Below are 26585 nucleotides of genomic sequence, written 5' to 3' on the forward strand. Positions count from 1 at the left end.
TGAATTTTGGCATAACTACATAAAGGCGAGGATTGAGCTGGCCCTCAGCGAGTCCATCCCAATCCATACTATCTCCACCTTGAAGATTCTTAAATCAGAAGCTGTAGAACCACAAAGAGATTCCAGAACATTAACTCACACACCAACAGCACACACAACAAGCACTTTCTTAACTTTATAGGATGTTAGCGTGTCATTTTCAGTGTTTATACAACTATTCAGCAAGGGGGAAAATGACCATAAAGTAATATGGTGCTAGTATTGGTCCTATGGAAAAAGGCACACAAATGAATAAGAAGTTTTGCCAAATTATTGAGAAAATATTAATAAAGTTTCAGATTATCCCCATTCTGTGAATCCCTCTCAACTACTGATTTTCTCATTTCTTTCTACCTTCCACTAAATACACCTTCCTTCTACCCTCTCATACTTCTTTTTCTCCTTATGGTTCCTAAATTATTTTACCACATTCATATTTCACTCTAATAATTCCAAAAATGTTGAAATGATACTTCCTTTTAACACAACTTGCTTTAGTGTAGAATTTGGCTTATGTCTTACTTCTCCTAAGTCTTAGTTCACATAAAAAAAGCAGTTACATTTGAATCATCAAGAGAATCTCATTAGTATATATGGAGGACTTGCAGTGCTATCATACCAAGACTCAAGGATCTATGTTCTAAACCATAAAGATGATTAACTACTTTTGAGCAGTATGCATGAATTCTCTCAGCAGTTCATCATCATTTTAGTTGGAGTAATTAATTTTAATTAACTGCCAATAATGTTTGTTGCCATGTGGAAAAATGAGAATATGGCCCTTGTTCACATTTGAGCATAAGTAATGATATCAGTTTAATTTTAGAAGGGTAAAGAGGTCTTAGGTTGTGAAATAAAGAGTTATAAACCTGATTTCCCAGGGAGTACACTCTGCTTGAAGGGTTTTGAGAAGTCCCAGCTTAGCAAAAATTAAAGCTGATAGTAAATCATCTTTCCTCCTCCCACGTATTTAGGGTTCTGGCTAATAAAAATTAGATTTTTCTCAAGAAACAAGAAAAGTCTCAAGTACACAATCTAACCTTACACCTAAAGGAGCTGGAAAAAGAACAGCTTAAATAAAGCCTAAATCCAGCAGGAGAAGAGAAATAATAAAGATCAGAGCAGAAATCAATGGCACAGGAATAAAAAAAAAAAAAAAAACAGTAGAACAGATCAACAAAACTAGGAGCTGGTTCTTTGAAAGAATTAATAAGATCAATAAACCCCCAGCTAGACTTAACAAAAAAAAAAAGAAAAGAGGAAGGACCCAAATGAAAATTAGATTTGCTTCCTAGTTTTGGAATTAGTATTGTTTTTGTTGCTTCTCAGTCAAAATGTTTGAATTCACAGTCCTGTTTTTATAAACATATACAGTAATTTAGAGATTCAAACTTAATATCATATAGCCTTTTGTTTTTCCACTGCTGTGATTTAAAACAATAACTAATTTTTATAAAAAATAATTTCACCTCCTCTCTTTGAAGTTGGAAATGAGGTCATGAATTGTACTTATTTGTACTTAACTTAAGACTTCTTTAGGGGAGGGACGCCTGGGTGGCTCAGTCGGTTAAGCCGCTGCCTTCGGCTCAGGTCACCATTCCAGTGTCCGGGGATCGAGTCCCACATCAGGCTCCCTGCTCGGCGGGGAGCCTGCTTCTCCCTCTGCCTGCCTCTCCCCCTGCTTGTGTTCTGTCTCTCTCTCTGACAAGTAAATAAAATCTTTAAAAAAAAAAAAAAAAAGACTTCTTTAGGGGCCAGGTTCATGCAAAGTAGCAGGATTAGGAGCAAACTCCTCACTCCTAATTTTGCTGACAAGATGAAGTATTGTCAGCAAAGTAATATCCACACTATATGAAATAATTTAAGTATATTTATTCAGGATTTAAAAGGCTTTACATGGTATCGTTGCAAAAGAAGGAGTAATGGTGGTTTAAAGAAAACTTTTAATGTTCACAGTTGCTCAAGAGTTCCAGAACATCAAACTTTTCAAGTTTAACTATGCCTTTTTAAAAAAAATATGTATATATATATACTTTGAATACTGTGTAGATTCTCATCTTACCAGAAGAGAAAACATAGAATTTTAGAGCTGGAAAAGACTTTCGATATCATCTAGTTCAAACTTGACATTAACCTTGTTCACTAAAATTACTATCTTCTCAAGGATCTTAGCTTTCCTGCACTAATTTCCAGAAAATTAAAGAACCTCTAGTCCCCAATTCTTTTTGCTGATTTTGCTGTCTTTTCAGTCCCTTCTGATATTCTCCATATCCGTGCTAATGATTATAGCTGTGAGGATTTTCTTGATTCTTTATGCCTGAATTAGCTTAAGAATAGTCAATTGTGTGCAGAAACATAACTTTTAATTTAAATACTTGGCCAAAGGAAAGGTGAATAATGCAGTTTTAGGAGTAGTTGTAGAAATAGTTGAGTCTTAGTACTCTGGAGGACACATACCATAGGGTCTTTGCCATCAAGATTTAAGAGTGAATTACTCACTCTTAAATACAACCCTATTATGTAAGAAGAGTCATACCACTTATGTTACTGTAGTGGAGAAGCAAGAGTGGGTAAGCATGGCTTTTCACTTGGAAGTCGAGGGTGGGGGCAGTATGTTGAGGTTCTTTGTTTTATTTTCTCAGTCCTATTTCTCATTCGACAAATCAACAGATATTTATTTCGCATTACAGCACGAGCTAAACATTCTGAGAGCTCTGGGTATACAGCAGACAACAAGATCGAGTCTTTGGCCTCAAGGGGCATGCATAAAGTATACCCACATAGCAGAGGGCAATGTTAGATAAAAAACTGCCTACAGAACAGAGAAGATACGTAGGATCTTGAAAACCCTGTATGGTGCCACCACCTCACAAGCCATTTATTAACTTGGCCCTCCTTGTGAAATGAGAAATAACTATTACAATTAGTTGTTTGGCATTTTGGAAATGAAAAATGCTGTGCAAGAGCTGAATCATAGAAAACAAGATTAAATTATATGGTAAGAATGGTTCTTATAGGTATGTCCAGTATTTTTGTATAAATACTGGTCACTATAGGACCCCTACCAGGGAAAAGCTAAGTTAGGTAAATGCAATTGCCTAGGTTTTGCCAAGACAAGAAAATATCTGTGTGTATTGGCAAGAGAGATTATGCAATTTATATTACTTTGAGTAATGCAGGAACTAAATATAATTGGAATCTCACATAAAGTATGGGGTTTCCACATGCCTACAGCTTCTATTAAGGATCTTCTGCATTTCAATGTTTATTTGAAGTATTTCTTTAACAAATTTTAAACGCTGCCACTACCCAAGATTGTTATCTACCCACAAGCGATTATATTTTAATATTCAGAAACTACAAGAAGGTTCGTTAAATTTATATAGAATGAATATTTACCTTTCTGTGATTAACCTATCAGTATATTGGGTTTGGGGGAGTCGTTATCAGTGATTTATCATGCCCGATTCTTTCCGAATTTACCTATGTTTTTGAAGTTTGTTAATTCTCTTAGAGGACTAGGATACCAATCTACGTCCCATCCACCATCCTCAGAAGATGAAGAATTTATCGAATTGGGCATTTCTTTCATATGCTTTTATATGTTCACATTCTTACACTGAATATTGAGATTCTCAAACTGTAGGAAAAAGAAGGGGTTCTTTTTCGATAGTCATTTAATGTTACTTGACTATGAACTAATCTTAATTTTATTATTAGCATTTTTATGTTTTTGCCAGCATTTTCACCCTAATTAAATGAGGCACTACACCACAATGTTTAGCCGTGGCATAACACAAGGCAGATGACCTGTCATTGAGAATCATGATCTTACCTTCTCTTTTTTCCTCTGAACAATATAATTTTTTGGTCTCAGTTTATAATGACATACCTCTGTAGTTTAACTTCATCACATTCAAACAATAAAAATATTAAAAATTTAACTTTATATGCATGCCACTGATTTTTTTAAAAGCATATTAGTATAATTATAACTTGGTAAAGAGATCTTATTTTTTACTGTGTTCCCCTAATGTAACAAATTTAATGATATGGAAGATTTCCATACAGTTGCTTATTCTTTTATCTGTTCCATATATCAGTGCTTTGGTCTCTAACGTCCTTTTGTCCTTGTCGTATTATCTCTATACGTTTCCATTTAGAATAAAAAGATAGAGCATGAAAATTAATAACCCATGCATCAGACCTTTTTGCCATGCTTAATAGGCATGAGCAATTAAGGCTAGAAACCTCAGTGTTTAATGCCGTTTTCAAAACTCAGTTATTCCATATGTTGTCACTTCAGTGATTAAAGAGAGTAAGTATAATATGTAGTCAGATTAAAACAGGATAACTAAACCCGTGTTAAAAAAAAAAAAAAACAAACAACTATGGTGTCTGTGCATTGCATGACAGAATACTACTAAAATTTGCCTAAATTCTCGTGATGTTTTCGGATATTATGGGAATGCTTTGGCTAAATTTGGGTTTCAGTCTTCATCATGACAAAGGTTCTAACAGTTATTTTTTAAAAACACACTATCCTGTTTTTAGAAAGTTATAACTCATCTTCCTGGTTACATTTGTGATAAGTTTGTGAAACTATACTATACTATCATGAAAAAGGTAAAACTTTATGTTTACTTCGATTTTGAAAGGTAGCATCGTATGCATTTAAAAAGATTTTTGGGTAACTTTTGGCACTTTGGTAAAGGAATGTGCAATTATAAATGTTTATGCCATTTTATTGTCATTTTGTTTTGTTTTGTTTTGTTTTTTTAATCACCAGGAATTACTCTTACTAGGCTTTAGATTGAAAACCAAACCCAATTTTAAGACTGGCACTTTTTCCTACTGGTAGTTCCTGTTTCTCTATGTGGAACATTTCATTTAAACCATTCTTTGCAATGAGTTTTCACTTTCCTCCTCCCTCCTAACCTCAAAAACCTTTAATTTAAGGAACATTTTAAATTAATCCAGTGGTAGTTAGATAAGCATTTTAGGTATCATGGACATTTAATCTGGTGCCTGACTTTAGTAATCTTCTGATAAAAATAGCTAACCTCTTGAAAAAGAATATTCGAACATTTTAATTAATTTGTATTGGTTATAATCAATTGAGTAAGTCAATACCCATATAGTCATAATTTATCTTAAAATCAGGGGCTGCCAGCATAACTAACTACACAGCATTGCTTAAAATGCCCTCATATATCCCAAAGAGAAATGACAAGAAGAAATAGAATTCTGTATGATTATGGCTATTATATACACTTCTGTTAGGTTTCCAGTATTTTACTGTGATACACCCATGGGTAATAGAAGCAAACTGAAAACAAATATAAATGCTTTAACATTGGATGTTGGCATACAGTACAGATTATGCATAAGCTATTGCAATAAAAAAAAATACTCATTGTGCCTGTATTTGAAGAATTTATTTTAGATTTTCTCTGGCCTTTTTTACTTAAGGCTGCACATCATTTAAATGTAGAGACAATAGAATATATGAATGAATGAAATGATGGCCCTGTTGGCCATGGGATAAATATTCTGTTGAATTTTTGGAGAGCATTGGCTGTTGTCTATTATGACACAAACTAGATTGTTCACAAGCCACCTGTGAGTCATAAGGTCTTAAGTACAAAATCACAGCCTTTAGAAATTATACGTCTTTCTTTTCCTTTGCAAAATGAGTTCAGACTTTACAATTCAGATTTATAATTTTAAACTGATGATTATTAAAAAGTACCTAATATGAATTAAAAGATAAATGAAATAAGACCTATGAAAGAATGCTAATTAATAGCATAACCTTATATACTATCACACTTCTGATAATGTTAAGTTTCTTATGAAGCCTTAAAATATTTTAGTGAAAAATTAATTACCTAGAAATGAAGGCACTTTATTACCTTGATCTAGCTATTTGTCTGTATAGAATTTGTCTAAAATCCTAGAAAATATTCTTTATCCTTTTATAAATTTATCCTACTTATGTGTTTTTCTAAAGCTTCTTATAATAATTCAAACTATTTTAACTTAATAGAAAATTGTGTTACATGATAGAACCAATGAACAATTCAGAAATAAAACTCGAGAGTAACAAAAGTGTGTGTGAGGACAGCAAAACTGTTAGTCTAAGTTAGTCTACAATCATTTGAGGTTAAAATGTAAAATTTGAAGGCTTTTTCATTGAATGATTTTTAGACAGCTTTTATTTTTTAAATCTTATCTTTAATTGGTTCTACCTTGTGTTGAAATGTTGGTCAAATATAAGGGCAAGTGAAAGTATTAAGCCAGCCTGTCATAACTCAATTTTCTTTATTTGTTTTTTTTTTTAATGTAACCCTAAAACATTAAGAAATGAGTTTTGTTTCTTCTATGTTCAAGTCAGCCCTGCCTGGCAAATTCTCAGATTTAAATCAGTAATGTGGATGCGCAGCTCTCTCTAGCCGCTGTGCCCTCTTCAGAAAATTAATAGTTGATTTATACAAGGGATTGATTCAGAAGAAAAGGCATAGGATCTTTTTTTTTCTCAAAAGTTAACTTTTTTCTGAAGTTCATTCTTAACATCTTTCTGACCTTTATAAAACGTAGGCTAACTTTTATCCAAGAATGTTTTTTAACAGAAGAATATTTCACAGCAAACAAACTTTGCTTTCTTTTTTGTTTGGGGGCAGTTCACTTAATAAAAAGACAGTGGTCTATAATTACACTTATCTTTAGTTCTTTTTCTGTGGTGGCCATTTTTCTATCACTAGTTTTAAATGTTTTACTAAATGTAAATGCTGCTTCATAGACGCAGTTATCATCACATAGTACAGACAGAAGTCAAGTTTATTAGCAGTCTACTCTTACCAAGGAGAAACTAAAAATAAATTCCATGTCAGTTCTTTGGTTTGTATCTTGGTATCTTTTTTAAATACGATATATTAACCCAAAGGTGTGTTAATGTCATGGCATGAACAATCTTAAATGTAGATCTATTGAGTATTTTGTGATGCTGAGTAACAAACTTTTCTCAAATCTCTGTGATGCTAAATATTTTCCTTAGGAGGTTTTGTTTCATGTTAGATTGTTGTTCTGAAAGATGTTGGTCCTAGTGGGATTTTTTTTTTAAACTGGGAAAACAAATAAACGCATGTTATTACAAGTATAGAAATGGTGAATTGTAAACTTACCGTATAATAATGATTCTATTTTCAAAAATGTTTTGCTGTTAAATATATACAACATAAAATTGCTGCCATACTGTAATTGAGTACTTTTTCTTAAATGACCCTGTTATCACTATTCCAGAATTAGAAGTTGGGCAGATACATGATTGATTCATGTGTCTGCATAGATGCTTCAAGGTATATTCTTCTCTTGGTGAGTAAAAATATATTTTCCTTGGCATCAGTGCATTGAGATCTGAATATACCTGTATCTATCTATTCCTATTGCACATTTCTTATACAGTATCTTCTAATATGCCAAAATTGGCCTCCACACAACTTAAAATTGAGGGTTTGTTACATGCTTTCTAACAGAAAGGTTTTCAATGATATTCATTACGCGTTTGTACTGTGAAAATAGTGAAACTCCCTTTGAAATTTCATATATGCTAAATTTAAATTAATATTTTTTCTTTAGCTCAAATTTCCCTAAATCCAGAGAGAATATCAACCCTTTTCACTGTTGTCAAATCCAGCATAAGGAACAGCCCTATGACACTACAAAAACAGTTGAGGAATAAGGAATAAGTCTCTTATGTTACACTTCAGAATAAAGGCATTGTGTGAACGAAATGAACCGAAGTTCATCATGAATGCAAGGCTTCTGTACTTGACATTCCTCCACCGAAGGGAAGACAAGTGTCAACACCATTGGCATCATTTCCAAACTGATCTTAAGTGGAATGTCTTCCACCACACTGGAGTACTTCTTGACTCTTACCAGGTTTTGGTTTGGGTTTGGTTTGGTTTGATTCATCGAGCCTTTCAGTTTACAAAAAAACCATTTGTCAGCACTGAGGTAGAGAGACGTAGATTTGAAAATACTTTCTTAAGAGATCATGTAACTATATAACTCAATTTCAAAAGAGGAGGAGGGATAGTTTCAACCCACTGCCTCTCACAAGAAACATGTTTTTAAATCTGTAACTGTTTTAGTGTTAACAGGGTACCAAGGGTTTTTGTCCTGTATTGTACTTAAAGGTTCTCATTGATTGGTGATTGTATTGTACTGTATGAAAACAAATCATAAATTGCCTTGTATTGTTTATAATAGACCATACCACGTACTACTTCAGTTTTTATGTTCCAAGTTTTCCAGTGATGCATGTTAACAGTTAGGTCCTAAAATTCTGTGGTGCTAATTCTTCCATATCCAATGGTGCTTTTGTGGATGCTAACTGCACACATGCTGAACAAAGCTTGAAGTTTAAAACTTTCCTCCCCTCCTCTGTTTATATGAAGTAAAATGAAATAACTTGAATTTGTCTCAAAGTATCACTGACAATCTAATAAACTGGTTTATATGTGTGATTAGTTTGGATTCTTAATTATTTTTCAGGAAGCAGATTAGTTCTACTGGGCCCTTCGATCAACCAAAAGTTGATTTTACTATGTGTTTATTTCGTTATTTCATTTGTGCCCCAAATTTTGTGGTAACTCTGGGAATTTAGATCCAGTTGGCCTAGCTTCCATAAGCAAGTCTATGTTGGATCTACAAAAACTAGACCTCTCAGATGTGGAAATTAGTACGTGGAAAAAACCAAAAATGTGCCATTAAGGTGCCTTTGTTTATTTCAGTGTTTTATTAATAAGGTTTTATTATCTACTTGATCCATGATAACATTTGCATGGAAACAAGCATGCCTTCTGAACCTTTATTATTGCTCAAATGACATTGAAAAGGCCATTCCTGTATGCTGATATTTAAAGTAAAAGTTCCGCTTCACGTGTATGAAAACATGGACAAAAAAAATAAAATTGGTCCTTTCCAGGACAAACTGATTCCATATGCCAGAATGGCATGGTCTTATTGGAATTTTTAATTTTAGCATCAGCACTAAGAATCACAGCATTAGGACAAGTGAGGCTGCTATCCTCATGAGGGCAGAGGTCTGTTTCTCCCACGCTAGAGATAAAGTCAGTATTAAGGCAGAACTTGCATTCTAATCTTGGTCTTTTGCCTAACCCGTGGGTAACCTTAAATTTAAAAAGAAAAGATCAAAATAAATCTATTAAGGCTCTTCAAGCAACAATCATTGATCTCAAATAGAAGATGAGCAAACCTGTCCATCTAATCTAGTAGGCCCAATGACTGAAATGACATTCCCATGCTGCTGTGGTTCTTTATTTTATAGAGTGTAGATGCCGTAATTTTGCCTAAATAGTTATTGAGTCATGTCTAACTTCTAATATCAGAAAATAAAGTTTACAGAATAGAGCCAATATGAACACTGGGCTTGCATCTCCATGACTATCTTGAACAAAAGCAGTATTTACTAAATCACAGCTTCTCCAAAGATATTTCTACCATATGTTTTTGTAATTACCTTTACAGCATTCCATTTTGTGAAAACTGGCAAATAATGAATGTGCTACAAAATAATTTCAGGTCTTCTTTAATCAAAAAGAGAGAGAAAGTAGGTAGGTCTATGAATGTTTTAGAGTATCTTTACTTCTGCGGTAATATTTTGCCTGTTAATTGAAAGAAAAATTAATTCTAATTTTATGAAAGGATAAATTGCTTTTGGGAAAATATCTACTTTTTAATCTACATGAAAAATCTCTAATTTTTATCCCTACAGCCACCAGTTTTATGTATTATTGTTCACCATAATGTTTGTCCCACCTAAAAAATTATTCTCACAAAATTTATCAGGTTTTTTTTTTGTATGAATTATTTTAAAAACTTAGCCTTAAATAAAATGAGTACACTTTGTAAGTTTGGTTCATTTGTGAAGATAATGTAGTCTCTCCCTCTTTAAGTTTATTATTTAAGCTTTTTAAAAATTATGTTTGTCTTTAGTTTTATCGATATTATTTTGGAAAGTTGTGTTTTCTGTTCCTAAAATGATAATTTCCCTTGAAGATCTTAAGCTCAAGGTGTCATCTGTAAATCTGTAAATGAAAGCACTTTCAATAAAGATCCAGATATTCTCCATTGAGGAACATCTTTTGAAATAAATTTCATGTACATTAAAAGCCTAATCTTTTTCATCTTAGGGAACTGATTTTTCTCATCAGGAACTGCTTTGAGTTTGAAAATGGCCAACAATAATAATCTTGTCCTTATTTAAAAAAAGAAAAAGCCAATCTATAACCTATCTCATTTCCGATTTGTCTTCTTCATGCATTTTTTTAAACAGTTGAGGTAGGTGCATACTGAGTACTATAGTCACCTTTCTTACCCTCCAGTTTATCACTGGGGCAGTGAAAAGACTCCTAGAAAATAACTAAAAAATAAGTAATACAATTCATGCAAAAACAAATGAGTGGTAGTTCATAAGATTGAATAAACCATATAATACATGGGCACAGCATTATACATATTCTCCCAAATTGGTCTCATAGTCTGTGAGTGGTAGCTAAAGCTTACTCTTTCTGTAGAGCATAATGTTCGCCATCATAAAAGACAACAAAAAACCAGCTAATGAAAATATAAAGGACTCTAAATGAAAGGATTGGCCCTCAGTTTGGGGTATGTAGAAATGCAGTTTTGTTAGTTCATTCTGAGTAAATACACAAGAGATTCCTTTTAAACAAGATCATAAAGAAAATACCTTGAGCATCAGATTCCCAGGGAAGAAAATTAATTTAGAACAAAAAATAAAGTGTTATTCCCATTGAGTAGGACTGAAAGGAAACTGTATTTAAGAAGTAGACTTCAAAGTTTGCTTTATATAACTCTTTAAATTATTTAATGGTAAGCATGTATTACTTTTATCATTTTAAAAATGATTTTTTAGAGGAAGGAAATAAATGCTAAATAAATTAGAATACCTGCATCAACTGGTTGCATATTCTCTTTCTAGTAGGATAGTCTCCTTATAAAATCTAATAAATGTCAGGACATTGCTTGACAAGTATAAAATCAGGTAAAAGGAAATGAGTAATATTAATGGACAGCATCATGTTATGATGGGCTCCATAAGGAAATAGAAATAATCACATTAGTTCATTAAAGCAGTCATCCCAAGAAGACTTCCAAGTCAGAGATGGAGATCACTAACACATCCTTATGTTTTGTATCTTTTTTTTTCAATTCCATCTTTCAGTGTGAAAATATTATTGCTTACCAGTATAATTAAACCACATATTATATTTGTATCATTTTAGGCTCCTTAATGGTATAATATCATATTATAATTATCATTCATCATTAAGCATTAACATTATTCATAGATTATGTAGTCATTATGTATTATATCATTATTACGAATGCAGTCATCATTATTAGTAATAATTAGCCATACTTGGCATTATTCATTCACTATCATTATATCATTCATCATTAACAAAAGTTTCGTATACAACAGATACCCCTCAGGCTGCAACCCTTCTTGATAGATTGTGGGAACATCCCAATTCACCAGTAGCAACTAATGAAGGATCAAAACTCTCTTCCCTTGCCCTCATGGCAGAACATGTCAATAGATCGTGGCATTCTTTCCAATGGACCAGATACAGCTCTAGAATCTTTTTCAACTCAGCACTCCCAGCAGCCATTACCAGTTGAATAGATTTAGTGTACAAGGTTGGCATATATGTCACTCTGCCTTTGACGTCTCAGGAACATATAGAAGCCATCTGTGTAAGCCTGGGTCTTTCCAAGAAGCAGATGCCACGATGGGATTGGATGGAACAATAGAGTTATTAGATGAAATGCCATTGAGGGAAAATGGAGATGCTGATGGAGGAGCCATCACATGGCGATACAGGTCTATACCCTAGGAAGGAGAAGAGAGAAGAAACTAGGGGGAGGGAAGAAGGGAGAAAGGAAGTTACTTCTTAGACTTCTGCACAGTTCTGAGAAAGTTTCAGCCAAACAATGGGCAGTCCTTGAGCCCAAGTGACCCTTCAGAGGAGGCCAGCATTTTACAGGTATGGGCTGGCTTAGTATCTGTCACATTCAGTCACAGGCTGCGAGCAGCTGAGGCAAAGCACAACCTCAGTACCAACTGAGTGATGGATTGCAGAGCATCGCAGCTGGTCTGTGGGTCAGTTATGCTCCCCGAAGTAGGAAATCTGAGAGATGAATTTTCAGGGCCACCACAGGCTTCTGTCTGCATGGCACCGATTTACATGTCCTTCTAAGTTGGAGGAGCACCCTCTCCATGTTCCTCACGGGTCTTTCTTCCTAAGGGAAAAACTCAGAAAAGAGAAGTCAGGGAATGAAGTGCCACCCCTGATGGTGCATTGGATCTCAGGGTCACAACCGGAACTTCTCCTCTTCCTCCTCCACCATCCATTCTAAATTACCCCTCACCTTGGCATGACTTGCCTTGGCAGGGCTTGCCTGGTGGTATGACTCCAACCTTCATTCCTGAGGGATCTGATCTCTTCATAATCATCCTCTTCTCAAGCTGTGGTTGCCGTCCAAGTCCATTAGCAGTTACAATGGGGCAAGGAAGTACCAGGAAGCTGCCAGAGTAGATCACACACACATTCCTTCCTCCCTGCCTCCATTGTTTAAAGCAACACTATCTCCTCCTAACGGTCAGGGTTAATTATCCCTGCCCAATTGGTGACTCCTCTCCTAACCTGCCGAGTCCTAGGCATAACGAGTCCCCAGTGCCCTGGCAACAGCTGTAACTTGTAGTTCACTGGATACCAGCTGTGTGGCTGTGTGGGGACTAGAACCTCCAAGCTGCAAAGCTCAGCGCTTCGGGGACAGAAAGCACAAACCCCCAGTGGGTCATTAGTGGTGATGATAAGAGAAGCCACTCCTGCTTCCACACCCTTGATTCTTAGATTGATGTACTCTTCCTATTGAGGGCACAGCACTATATATAGAGAGAGGTCCCTGGTTTAATGTGCGTACTGCGTCTGAAGGCTGGCATCCCATGCTTTCAGAGTATTGCCTCACATTGGCCCTTCTGCTCTGCCTTTAGAGAGCTGTTTCTGCTTTCCGTAACGCTGACTGCCTCTGGATGGTGTGATAGTCATAGTCATATCAGAGGGCAACTCCATTCACCTCCTTCACTGGGAAATTGATCCCCTGGTTGGATGCCTCTGTCTCTGCTACCACGTGAACATGCTCTGTCCACGTGCCCATTGTCTAGTTCTGAAGTGGCCAGCGGCAATCTGACCCATGTCCATTGGCCGAGTCATTTTGTCTACTTGGTTGTTCAGGGCTTCTTCCATGGTGGACGCCTTCGGGTGGGCATTCACTTACCTAAAATGCCTCTACCCCAGACTTTTGTGTTCTGATCTTCTAGTTCTTTTCAGGACCCTGACCAGAGAGCCAGGCCAATGTCCACTATCCAGGAACTGTAAATATTTTCACCTCAGGCCATTTCTTCCACATAGAGTTGATAATAAGGTGCACTGCTTACAACACTGTCCATTGGAAAGATTTTCCTTCTCCACTGTCTTTCAAGGCTACCCCACCTGTTTTCAGCTTGTACCCATATACCTAGCCACTTCATCCATAAGCCAAGCTCAAGCTTTTTCTTTCTCCTTCAGCTGGCTTTATGAAAACCCTCAAGTGTGAGATGGGAGAGGGATGCTGGAGCATCGGTTGAGGATGCTAAGGATAAGGACCTTGGGCTACCTGTTCAGACAATATACTCGTGATCTCTGGTCCTACCCAGGCTTGATCTTGCATGTATCATTTCCATCTCTTGGTGAACTACCCTTGGGCCCATCCAACTTCATGATTTGGAGGGTTCAACAGAACCCAAATAAGGATGGGCAGTTCACGGTTCACAACCTTCATCTCCACCAATACCCTAGCCCTTCAATATCTGTTTCTCAAAAAGTTTCAAATTTCCTGCCACTTGGCTTGGTCTTATTCCAGAATTGCAGGTGCCTGCACTGTGATTCTCCCACTGGGGTTTGCCAAAAGCTCTATCTTTTCCCACTGCATCCTTCTAAATACTGAGACTTCCAAAGTGGTAGCGTCTGCCCAATTGTATGACCCAAACAGCAGGGCTGCTGTACCTGCTGCAGAGCATTTCTTGCTCTGAGCTCTACCCAAAGCTGGCAGTTTTCTAAGTCACCCAGTATGCAGGCCAGAGCAATATGCTTATCTGTGGAATGTGTTGTCTCCTGAGCCCAAAAAACCTAGCCAGGGTGATATTGTAGGGATGAAAGATGCACCCATATGTCTTTTACTTTGAAAAAGATATCCTGGCATGCTCCTGACCATTGGACCCCCTAAAAACTCACCAAAGCGGCAGGGGCCTGAATATTCACAGGGTCCATAATGGAGCTCCCACTCTCCTCAGCCTCGTTATTCCTTCCGCTGATCATAGGGACCAGTGAGCCATGTGGTCTGCACTGCAGCCTAAGCCCATTGCAGAATCCTTTCCTACTGAGGGCAACTCAGAAATTTCCACTTCACTGAGTGTTGTCATTGCTCTTTCCAGACTTCTAAGAACTACCTTAGCAGTGAGTTTGCCCCATTCCCTGAGGTTCTTGAAAATCTTAGATCCTGAGAAAGTTAAATTCCAGGCCCCTTAACAAGCACTCTCAAAATATAGTCCAAAGTATATGCCTCTGTCTCCTGCTGGTACGTGCTAGAGAATTCTGGCAGCTTTTCTGGTGTGCAGTCTCTTTTCTTCTTCATCATTCCTATCATGTGTCCACCCAGGCTATGCTGGGACTGATCTTTAGTTATCAGACAGGGAGGAAGTGAGGCCAGCTGCCAATGGGGAGCCTGTGTTCCTTGTGAGGGAGAGGTCTCTGCAGCATCTTCTAGGGTGAGAGTACTGGCTCTTACCAGGGAAGGGTGGGACACTTCTGCAAACCTAAAGGAAGTGGTGGTGTTGGGGTGGGGAGAGGAATCCTGCAGAGAAAATAAATATACTCAGGAGCATCCATCTCATGTCCTTATCCCAGCTCTCAGGGTCCCAGGGTCCCCCAACCAGCACCTTGACCTTGGTAGAAGAGATCTGTCTTGGCTGAACATTCAAACATCTGGGGATCTCTGCAATTCTATCTGATTTGCAGTCTGTTCAACTGTGTCTGTCTCCCACACTATAAGGAGGTAAGGGCCTTTTGTAAGTTACCAAAGAGACCCTCTGGCTCTCACACTTAGACATTAACTGCTTATTAATGTCTCTAGAGCCTTTCATTATCCTCCTGCTGGCAACAATACAACTTACCAGTAATCAGCCAACTCTGCTCTCTTTGAGGACATTGTTCTTACCATAGCTTAAAAATGCCTGAATCATCACATCTGCAACAGCATTCCCCCCTCAGCAGGGACATTTCCCTAGGTCACTATCAATGAAATATTTATCACTCGAGTCACCACTTTATGCTAGGGACGGTCCTTGACCCATCTATCAATCAGGTTAACACCCTCTTTGCCCACTGGGTGATTAGTGGGGTGGTCCCAAATTGCAATCTTTTCTTGGATCATTCTTGGGACTAATTGTGTTAGTCCAGGTCACCTCAAAAGCAGAAGCTAAGATGGAATTAGATAAATTTAAGAGATTTATTGAGGCAAATGCTGGTGAGGGAAAATGGGGAGCTGGAAGAAGCTGGGAGATCCATCAGACCAATGCTGATCCCACCCCTGTGCAAGAGAGAGGGAACATCTTGGACTGCAGCACTGTTCTAAGAAAGTCTTGGCAAGGCCAACAGGAATCCTCAAGCCAAAGGTATCCTTCTGAGGAGTCCTGTGTCTTTGAGAAATGGACCTGCCTTTGTATCCCTGCCACGTGCAGTCACTGGGAACGGTTCAGGGGAATGGGGCCTTAGCGTGGACACAATGATAAAGGTCAGAGCACAGCAGCTGATGCCTTTGGTTAATTACCTTCCCTGCAGTAGGGGATCTGGGAGGCACGTGCTCATGGCTGCCATGCCATGCCATTACATAGAGTCATTTGTGTTCACAAAGAGCCCATCTCAGCCATTGTTGAAATGCTGATGCTTATTTGGCTCAGTTCGAGAAAGGGATGATTTTGATCCTTATACTGAAAACTGTGGGAGAAAGATAAACCTAATTGGAGTCTGAACTGACAAAGTAATAAACTTAAGAGTAATAATAAAATACTAATGAATACTCTTTTTTATTTTTTTTAAGATTTTATTTATTTATTTGAGAGAGCAAGAAAGAGCACTAGCTGGGGGAGGAGCAGAGAAAGAAGGAAAAGTAGATTCCATGCTGAGCACAGAGCCCCACGCATGGCTCCATCCCAGGACCCTGAGATTGTGACCTGAACAGAAACCAAGAGTTGGATGTTCGTTCGTTTGTTTGTTTTTGACCAATGAATAAATATTTTCTTTTTTTATTAATTATTTTTTTATTATGTTCAATTAGCCAGCATATAGTACATCATTAGTTTTTGATATAGTGTTCAACGATTCATTAGTTGTGTATAATACCCAGTCCTCATCACAACACATGCCCTCCTTAATACCCATCACCCGGTTACCCCACCCCCCCACCCCCTCCCTTCTGTAACCCTCAGTTTGTTTCCCAGAGTCCAGAGTCTCTCATGGTTCGTCTCCCTCTCTGATTTCTTCCCATTCAGTTTTCCCTCCCTTCCCCTGTGGTCCTCTGCACTATTCCTTATGTTCCACTTATATGAATGAAACCATATGTTTTAACCAACTGAGCCACCCAGGTGCCCCTATATATTAAATAATTTTTATATGTATTATTTAGAAAATAAATGTCCTCCATATTCTCACTCCTTGGAGATAACTATTAACAGTTCAGTGATATGCATATAATGTTTTAAACAAAAATGGTATTTTACTATACTCACTTTCATTCAATATCCAAATTATGTTTTTTAACATTTCACCCTTTACTTCTTTTTTTTTTTTAATTTTATTTATTTATTTGAGAGAGAGAGAGAAAGCAAAAGAGAGCACGAGTGGGGAAGAGAGGGAGAAGTAGGCTTCCAGCCGAGCCAGGAGCCCAATGTGGGGCTCGATCCCAGGACCCCGGGATCATGACCTGAGCCGAAGGCAGATGCTTAACCGACTGAGCCACCCAGGCGCCCCTCGTCTTTTACTTCTTATAAGTTCTTTTAAACTGAGGTATACGTCACACAACATAGACTTCACTATTTTAAAATGTACACTTCCGCCATTTTAGGATATTCACTAGGTTGCGCAATCATTGCCATGATCTAATTCCGGAATATTCTCATGCCCTCAAAAAGAAACCTTGTCCCTACTGGCAATTAATCCCAATTGGCTCGGCAATTAATCCCCACCGGCCCTGTCAGCCACTCATCTACTTTCTGTGTCTATGGATTTGCCTATTGTAGACATTTCACACAAATATGGTATGTGGCCTTGTAGGTCTGGCTTCTTTTTCTTAGCATAATGTTTTCCAGGTTCATCCATGCTGCAGCATGTACCAGGCTTCATTCTTTTGTATGCCTGAATTATATTCCATTGTGTGAATACACCATTTTTTGTTTATCCATTTATCAGTTGATGAACAGTTGAGATATTGCCACTTTTTGGCTATTATGTACAATGCTGCTATGAACATTTGTGTACAAGTTTTTAAGTGGACATATGTTTTCAATTCTCTTGGATATATACACTGAGAAGTAGAATATTTGGGTCATAGTGTAATTCTGTGTTTAATTTTTTGAGGACTGTTGCCCACACTGGTTATACCTTCTCACCAGCAAGCAAATTACTTTTTTTATTTATTTATTTATTTATTTTGAGAGAGAGAGAGCACCAGCAGGAGGGGCAGAGGGAGAGAGAGAGAGAATCTCAAGCAGAGTCTGCGCTGAGCATGGATCCCCATGTGGGGTTCAATCTCACGACCCTGAGATCATGACCTGAGCTAAAACCAAGAGTCAGATGCTTAACCAACTGCGCCACCCAGGTGCCTTAAGCAAATTACTTCTTATACTTCAAATATCTTAGGCATCTTTCTGTGCATAGAGATTAATAAAATTATTTTAATAGCTATTTAGTAGTCCATTACAAGAGGGCATCAAAATTTAACTAATCTCCTGGTAATGGACATTGCATTGTTCTCAGTTCTTTACAATTTCAACTAGTGCTGTATTATATTTTACACATATCTTAACACATAAAGTTACTTGGTCAAAAGAGATACTTGTTCTAATTCTTTTATTGAGATATAAGTGACATACAATACACTGTACCCATTTCAAATATACAACCTGTTACGTTTGATTATGTATACAACCATGAAATCCTCACTACAATCAAAATTATAAACATATACATCATCTGCAAAGTTTCCTTCCTTCTCTCATACCCATCCTCAACTTTACCACTACCCCCAGGCAAACAATGACCTAATTTCCATCAATATAGTTAAGTTTGCATTTTCTAGAATTTTATATAATTGAGTCATACAGTATATACTCCTTTTTGTCTGGCTTCTTTTACTCAGCATAATTATTTTTTTTTAAGTAATCCAAATGGTGTGTATCAATAGTTAATTCCTTTTTATTGCTAAATAGTATTCCATTGTATGGACAGAGTATAATTTTAAGTGTATTGATCGCCTGATGGACATTTGAGTTGTTTCCAACATCTGGCTATTAAAGCTGCTATGAAAAGCTGTGTTCAGGTATTGTTATATACATCTGCTTTCATTTTTCTTTAGCAATGGAATGGAATGACCAGATCATGGTGAGTATATGTTTAACTTTTTAAGAAACTGCCAAACTGTTCTCCAAAGTGTTTGTTCCATTTTACACTCCTTCACATCCTTGTCAATCCTTGGCATGGTCATTTTTCTAATTTTTGCCATTTGAATAGGTATGTAAGTGTAATTCATGTGGCTTTAATTTGCTTTTCCCTAATGCCTAGTGATGTTGTGTATCTTTTCGTATGCTTATTTACTATCTACATTTCTTCTTAAGTGAAGTTGCAAATCTTTGCCTGTTTATTTACCAATTTTCGTATTGCCTTGCTTGAATTTTAAGTGTTCTTTATACAAGTCCTTTCTCAGCTATATGACTTGCAAACATTTTCTCCCATTCTGTGGCTAGTCTTTTCATTCTCTTAGCAGTGTCTTTCAAAGACACTGAAGCTTTTAATTTTGATAAAGTTCAATGTATCAGTTTTTTTCTTGTAAATTGTTCCTTTGGTACCATTTCAAAGAACTCTAGGCCTAATTCAAAGTCACAAAGATTTTCTTCAATGTTTTCTTTCATAAGTTGTATAATTTTATGTATCATATTTTGGTCTACGATCCATCTTGAGTCCATTTTTGTACATGCTGTAAGATATGGATCTAATGTCATGCTGTTACAGTAGAACATTCAGTTGTTCTATCACCATTTTTTGCTAAAACTATTCTTTTCCCCTGATTTATCCTCACATCTTTGTTGAAAAATCAGTTGTCCTCTTATGTGTGGGTCTATTTCTGAGTTCTGTTCTGTTCCATTGTTATATGTATCTATCTTGGTGCCAATACCACACTATCTTGATTAATAGGGAGTGTTAATTAATCAGGACGTGTTAGTTTCTCAACTTTCACATTCTTTATAAAGCAATTTTGCTATTCTAGTTTCTCTGCATTTCCAAATGAATTTGAGAATCAGTTTCTCAATTTCTGCAATAAAGCCTACTGGGATTTTGATGGGATTGCATTCAGTTGATATGCCAGTTTTGGAAGAAGTGGCATTATAACAATAATAATATTGAGTCTTCCAACCATTTATTAAATTCTTCTTTAATATCTCTCATGAATTGTAGTTTTAAAGGTACAAGTCTTGCACATCTTTTTTCAAATTTATTAAGTATTTCATAATTTTTATATTATTACCAATCATGTTATTTTTGTAATTTTGTAATTTAAGTTACTTATTGTTCATTCCTAGTCTATAAAAATATAACTGATATTTGTTATATTTTGTATACAATTGATTTTTTATATTTTATATTTTACATCCTGCCAAAATCTATATATCTGTATATGCATATGTATTATTGGACTACGTATACTTAATAGTTAGCAGGATCCCCTACTTGATTCCTTGGTCTGTAGGATAACATTTATTAAAGGGACGCCTGGGTGGCTCAGTGGGTTGGGTATCTGACTCTTGATCCACACTGGGCATGGACCCTACTTAAAAAAAATTTTTTGGGGGGAAAATGCAGGTTCTATATCTCTGAAACTACCCCCCCCAAGCAAAGATAGTAAATCAAAAACAATATATTTCAGGGAGGAATGGCAGAAATTAATTCTCCCCTAAAGACCTAAAGGATGTAGGGATTAGCGGCCCACATCATACATCTATTTAATTCTCCAGTCTGGCTCCTTCCAAAACAGAATCATGGAAGATGGCATGAACTGCCTCAGACTCAACGAAATACTGGCCCAAACTGCACCTGCAGTGCCAGATGTGGTATCTTTGTTGGGGCAAACTTAACACTACTTCTGGTACATAGTACGTGACCAGTCAGCTGTCAAGTTCATTCTTTGTCCTCTCTATCAGAAAGTTCACATTGACTTAGGCCAGCCTATTAGAGGACTACGCGAACCATTTCACTCTCTGTCAAAATACAGCCCAGAGGGAATTGAAACATTTGGGATTGAGCACAAGCAAGGGCAAAGGGCAAAAGTCAGCGACACAAGCAGTTGCCCCAGACTCCATGTCATTCACCACTATCGCACCATCCGTCTGTCCCACAGCTCACACCTAGGGCTGCATAGGGGGACCTTGGCGAACAGCTCACAGAGAAGGAAAAAGACAGGGCTTGGTTCACGGGTGGTTCAGCTCAGTATGCGGGTACAAGTCAGAAAGGGACTGTGGCCATACTACATATCCCCTCGGGGATGGCTCTGAAGATCAGCTGGTGAAGGGAAGTCTTCCCCATGGGCAGAGTTTCACTTGGAGCCCTTCATTCACCTTGTGTGAAGGGACAGTGGCCCAGGAAAGACTGTGTAGTCTCATGGACATGGACATGTGGTTGGACTGTTTGGTCAAGAGCTTAAAATAAGAAGGCTTGGAACACTGAGGATAGGGAGGTCTGGGGAAGAAGCTTGTGGATGGACATATGGGAATAGGCAAGAAGTGTGGAGATCTTTGTATTGTTTATTCATATCCACCAGAGAATATTCATCAAGGGAGAGGCCCTAAGAAACCGAGTCACTAGAACAACCCACACACAAATCTCAGAGTCTCAGAGCCTTTTTCCCAAAGGAACTTACCTATGGCAAATACACAGTCTTTGGTTCTTTATCTGATTATATTCAGTACCGAACAGTGCATTTTCTCCCAAAATCATAATTTTGATATCAGAAGAGTGTCCATATTTTTTTTTAAGATTTTATTCATTTATTTGAGACAGAGAGAATGAGAGACAGAGAGCATGAGAGGGAGGAGGGTCAGAGGGAGAAGCAGACTCCCTGCTGAGCAGGGAGCCCGATGCGGGACTCGATCCCGGGACTCCAGGATCATGACCTGAGCCGAAGGCAGTCGCTTAACCAACTGAGCCACCCAGGCGCCCCGGGTGTCCATATTTTTCATCTGTATATAGTAGGGTACCATTTGTACAAAGACAGGGAAAATATTATAGGGGCGCCTGGGTGGCTCAGTCGGTTAAGCATCTGCCTTCAGCTCGGGTCATGATCCCAGGGTCCTGGGATCAAGCCCCACATCGGGCTCCCTGCTCAGGTGGGAAAACTGCTTCTCCCTCTCCCACTCGCCCTGCTTGTGTTCCTGCTTTATCTCTCTCTGTCAAATAAATAAATAAAATCTTTTCTAAAAAATTAAATATATACATATGTATATATATATATACATATATATATATACACACACACACATATATATATAATATACTCATAGTTGCTTTCATATACAGAAAATATTCCTGGAAGGACATACCAGAAACAATGGACAGTTGGTGCCTTAGGGAAGCAGAACTGTGTGATAGATTAAAAAGGAGTCCTTCTTACTGTACACACTCTTACTTTTTCTGAAACCATGCACAATGAACTTCAAAATAAACTAGAAAAAGTAAATTTGACCAAAAAAGAAAATTGCAAAAGAATGAGTCACTTTTTCAGACAAAATTTCTTTGTCTTCTTTCCTCATCTATAATTCCATACTCACAGAAGTTGCCACAAAGCCCTTATCCATCCATCTTCAGGATCTTCAAAATTAGTTTCAGACAAACTCCATTTACACAAGCTCTTCGATCTCCCTAGTTACTTCCTTTCCATATCTATTCTTTATTGTCTTCTAGTAAAGCCTTCTTTTTTCTGAGGCAATCTCACTGATCTCCCCATGCTCTCCAGGTTCTTCATTTATTTGTTTTTCCACTTTGACCATTATCCGCATGAACTTAGACCAGTAATAACCTAAGCTGCTTCCTCCCAAGAGGTGATGGGAGAGATTAGAAACAACTAAAATCTAATATATTTTATTTTCTCATTATAATATCTCCTTCTTAGCATCGCTATTAATTTTAATGTCTTGGTTTAAGAGAGTATCTCCAGTACCTAAGACAGGACCTGGCACATGATTGATGCTTATAATTTATTGAGTTAAATGAAAGAACGAAATTGGTAAATTAACAAAACGCTCTGTTCAGAGGTGAGCTCATTTTTTTCTATGCAACCTTAAAATAAATGTTGGCACTCCCAGATTTTAAGAAGTCTGTAGCCCCAGTATCTGTGCTTGGAAGTCACCTAAAGGTGATCTGGAGATACCCCACTCCTGGCTGGAGACACATGTTGTTAGATGCTTCCCACTATGGGGATATTTTTGTTTGTTCTGTTTTTGTTTTACCAGATCATCAGTTTATGCTAAAAGAATATAACTTAGGAACAGCTAGATGGAGGAGATAGATACACAGGGCAAGGTATGGAGAAGGGGGCAAGGGCCAGGGGGCAGGGTGGTGGAGACCTGTCATGCCCTCTCTGGGCTCCCCATTCTTGCAGTACCTCCAAGTGTCCACCAAACCCGAAGCTCTCTGAATCCCGACCTTTGGGGGTTTCATGGAAACTTCATCACATGGGCACCATTGATTAAAGCATTGGCCATTAGTGATTGAACTCAATCTCTAACCTCTCTCGGCAGGGGTGGTTCCCCTGGCAACGGGCCCCCAGCCACAGGGGCTTTCCAAAAGTCAGGTCATTAACATAAAGTCAGGTGTGGTTAAAAGGAACTTGTTAGGAATAACCAAAGACACCTTTATCACTTGTATTCTCACGCTCTTTTCCCTTAGGAAATTTCAAGGGTTTTAGGAGCTCTTAGGAACCAGGAATGAGACAAAGACCAACACCATGGTGATATTTAATGATATTGCAGAAGTAGCTTGCTGTGCTTCGTGATTTCTCTGAATTCTCTAATCTCTCTGTGTCCCATTACTGTTGCTGTTAAAAGCGTTTTGGCTTGGTGTCCGTGCACTCCACGCCTCTCTCAAATAAGCTTGAAGGGCTGCTAAATTGGAAAATGTCCCTGTCTCTCAGGACATTACTTCTATAACTGCTTGATCTGTAGGTCTCAAAACAGAAGAGTAAAAATTTTTAAATTTCCTCACAGTTCTCAAAGGAGGCCGGAGAGTGAAAGAAACACCAACACCTACTGTACAGATTGGATATTCTTTCCTCCATGCTAACAAGGTGGAGGTACTAACAAAAATTGCAGGATGCCTGGGTGGCTCAGTTGGTTAAGCGACTGCCTTCGGCTCAGGTCATGATCCTGGAGTCCCGGGATCGAGTCCCGCATCGGGCTCCCTGCTCGGCGGGGAGTCTGCTTCTCCCTCTGACCCTCCTCCCTCTCATGTGCTCTCTGTCTCTCTCATTCTCTCTGTCTCAAATAAATAAAAAATTTAAATTTAAATTTTAAAAAAAAATTGCATCATCTGCTTTCTCTATTCTGTCCTTTCACTCCTGCCCGGTAAGCAAAGGTCTAAGTACTGAAAATCACTAATTATATTCTGAATCCCTCGTATAGCAGTAGCAATTATGTATTAGTGAAGAGCTTCAAACTGAAGACTGCTTTCTATTTAGCAGAGAACACCCCCTTCTACTTATTCAGAAACTACTATATCATTTATTTATCACATACCCACCATATACTAGACACTATGTTATTTTCTTTCACATAAGTAACTTCCTTTAATGTATCTCTTTGTGTGTGTGCGTGCATTTATTCATTCATTACAGGAGAAAAAAATCTGGTAGCAGGAGAAAAAAATCTAACAGGGATTTATCCCTCTTGACTTGCTGGGGTCCTCAGCAATGAGGACAAAGAAAATGAAGGGTTAGTGTAATCAGCTTTGATTTTCTACAGATGGAGCATTGTTATTTAAACATAATTTCTTTCTTTATGTTGTAGTTCCTGGTTTTAAAAGAGGGTTTCCGTGGTTGAGCTAAAACTAGATACACAGCATCAGTCATTGAAACTCTCACTCGTTAATTATATAGAAAACATTGCACCCTGTGTATGGATTTGAAATCACTGGCCATATTCCAACTTTGTGAAAGATGCGGTATAAACAGAAGTATGTCTCACCACCAAGTAACTCCGAATGCAACTATGTGATTTTGCTATGTCAGTACTTGAAATGATACATACTTCTACATGCAAATTTACTGAGACTTAAAGGGAAATAAAAGAGGGTTGCTCACCAACATCCCTACTATCTAATTTTAGGACATTTTCCTCCCTTATAAAAGAAACCCCATACCCATTTGCTGTCAACCCCCATCCTTCCCCCATCCCCCACTCTCATCACTTCCCTGCCTTAGGCAACTGCTACCTTACTTTCTGTCTCTACTGATTTTCCTATTCTGGACATTTCATATAAATGGAATCAAGGCTCATCCATGTTGTAGCATGAGTCAGTACTTCATTTATAAAGAAGGTTTTTTTAATATCCAAAAATCAAATAAATTCTTTGTGAGGTAATAAATTAGGTATATGGAAGATAAACACATAATTCAGTTATGTACCAAATATCTTATTTTGATCGTGTCAAGGTCAGGATTTTTAATTTGCACATTTTGATAGACAGCTGTGTAGGTTCAGAAAATGATAATTAAAGAGAAAGACTAAAATAAGACATGTTTTATACATTAAATTCAGTGATGTATTTCTCCACTTCTGAAAATTCATAGGTATTATGGAAAGATGATGGTTTAATACATTCACAAAGAAAAAATTCTGAAGGGTTAAAGAAAATGGGTACTTGAAAACTGACAAAGAGATTGCTTTTCTTTAATCAAATACCAAACAGAGGTCTGAAAACTCATTTTAGAGTAAGAATATTCAGTTGCCTCATAAATAAAGCAAGGTCATGGGTTTTCCATTGTATAAAGGGAACATGAAAAATATCATGCCTATTGTCAGCTGCCCTTAGGGCACCAGACAACAATAATATCTTTCAGCAATTCACCCCTCATTCTTCTCAGTTTTTCATAGATCCCTTCACGGTTCTTTGCTCTAACCTTCCTTTGACTTTCAGTTACCTTCTTGCCCTGTTCCTGATCTGCTTTCCTATGTCAGATGCATCTTGCATGGAGAAAGATACCACAAGTCACAGGCCACAAAAATGCCCAAGTAACCTTTTCTTCTCCAGAAGCCTAAAGTGACAACCTCATCGTTGGGGGTTTGCCCAGGCTCTGTAAGAGGCCAACTGAGCCTTGATTAAGACTTCAACAAATCAGGGATGCCAATCACGAATAAAAATTAAATAAGCCTATGTTTAATACTTTCAAAACTCCTCTGATAGCTATGGTGGTATAAATTTTAAAATAATTGGACTGAAGGGGTGCCTGGGTGGCTCAGATGGTTAAGCGTCTGCCTTCGGCTCAGGTCATGATCCCAGGGTCCTGGGATCGAGCCCCACATCGGGCTCCTGGCTCAGAGGGGAGACTGCTTCTCCCCCTGCCTCTGCCTCTCTCCCTGCTCATGCTCTCTCTCCCTCTCTGCATCTCTGTGTCTCAAGTGAATAAATAAAATCTTTTTTAAAAAATAAAAAAATAAAATAATTGGACTGACTGACACTTATTGTATAAGTTAGTATTGCTTTTATTTTGTACCACACAATGGTGAGGTGTTGCCAACTGATCTCAGGCACTTTAGTATGCACAACACTTAACGTTCTTTTGGAAAGATGACAGTAGCCACCAAAGAAGTTTGCCTGGAATAAAGGTTAGCACTCCCCCACAAACTTGGCACCTGGCTATGAAGAAAGGACCCCGCGGCTGACATTCTGCCAACACACACACATTCACCATCTAACCATTGACTAAGCAGGGCAAGCACAAAAGCCATTCATACCGCTTGTTCTGAGCTCCAAAGAAATTCCTGCTTGCCTGCTTTTCTTTTCTTTCCTTCCTTCTTTCCTTCCTTCCTTCCTTCCTTCCTTCCTTCCTTCCTTCCTTCCTTCCTTCCTTCCTTC

At 37.7% G+C, this 26585-nt stretch overlaps 1 protein-coding gene across 2 annotated transcripts in view; it reads left to right on the forward strand.

The window, feature by feature from the left end:
- Positions 1-8570, forward strand: part of PURG (purine rich element binding protein G) — a 37428-nt gene extending 28858 nt beyond the window's left edge. For both annotated transcript variants that reach the window (XM_035004078.1, XM_035004077.1), the window contains one exon: positions 7678-8570. In XM_035004078.1, the coding sequence (XP_034859969.1) occupies positions 7678-7780 (103 nt within the window). In that variant the 3' untranslated portion in view covers positions 7781-8570. The remainder of the gene's footprint in view (positions 1-7677) is intronic.
- Positions 8571-26585: the final 18015 nt, after the last annotated feature.

This window comes from Mirounga leonina, unplaced genomic scaffold, assembly GCF_011800145.1.
Source record: "Mirounga leonina isolate KUSES-001 unplaced genomic scaffold, KU_Mleo_1.0 Mir_128, whole genome shotgun sequence".
Classification (NCBI taxonomy): Eukaryota; Metazoa; Chordata; class Mammalia; order Carnivora; family Phocidae; genus Mirounga; species Mirounga leonina.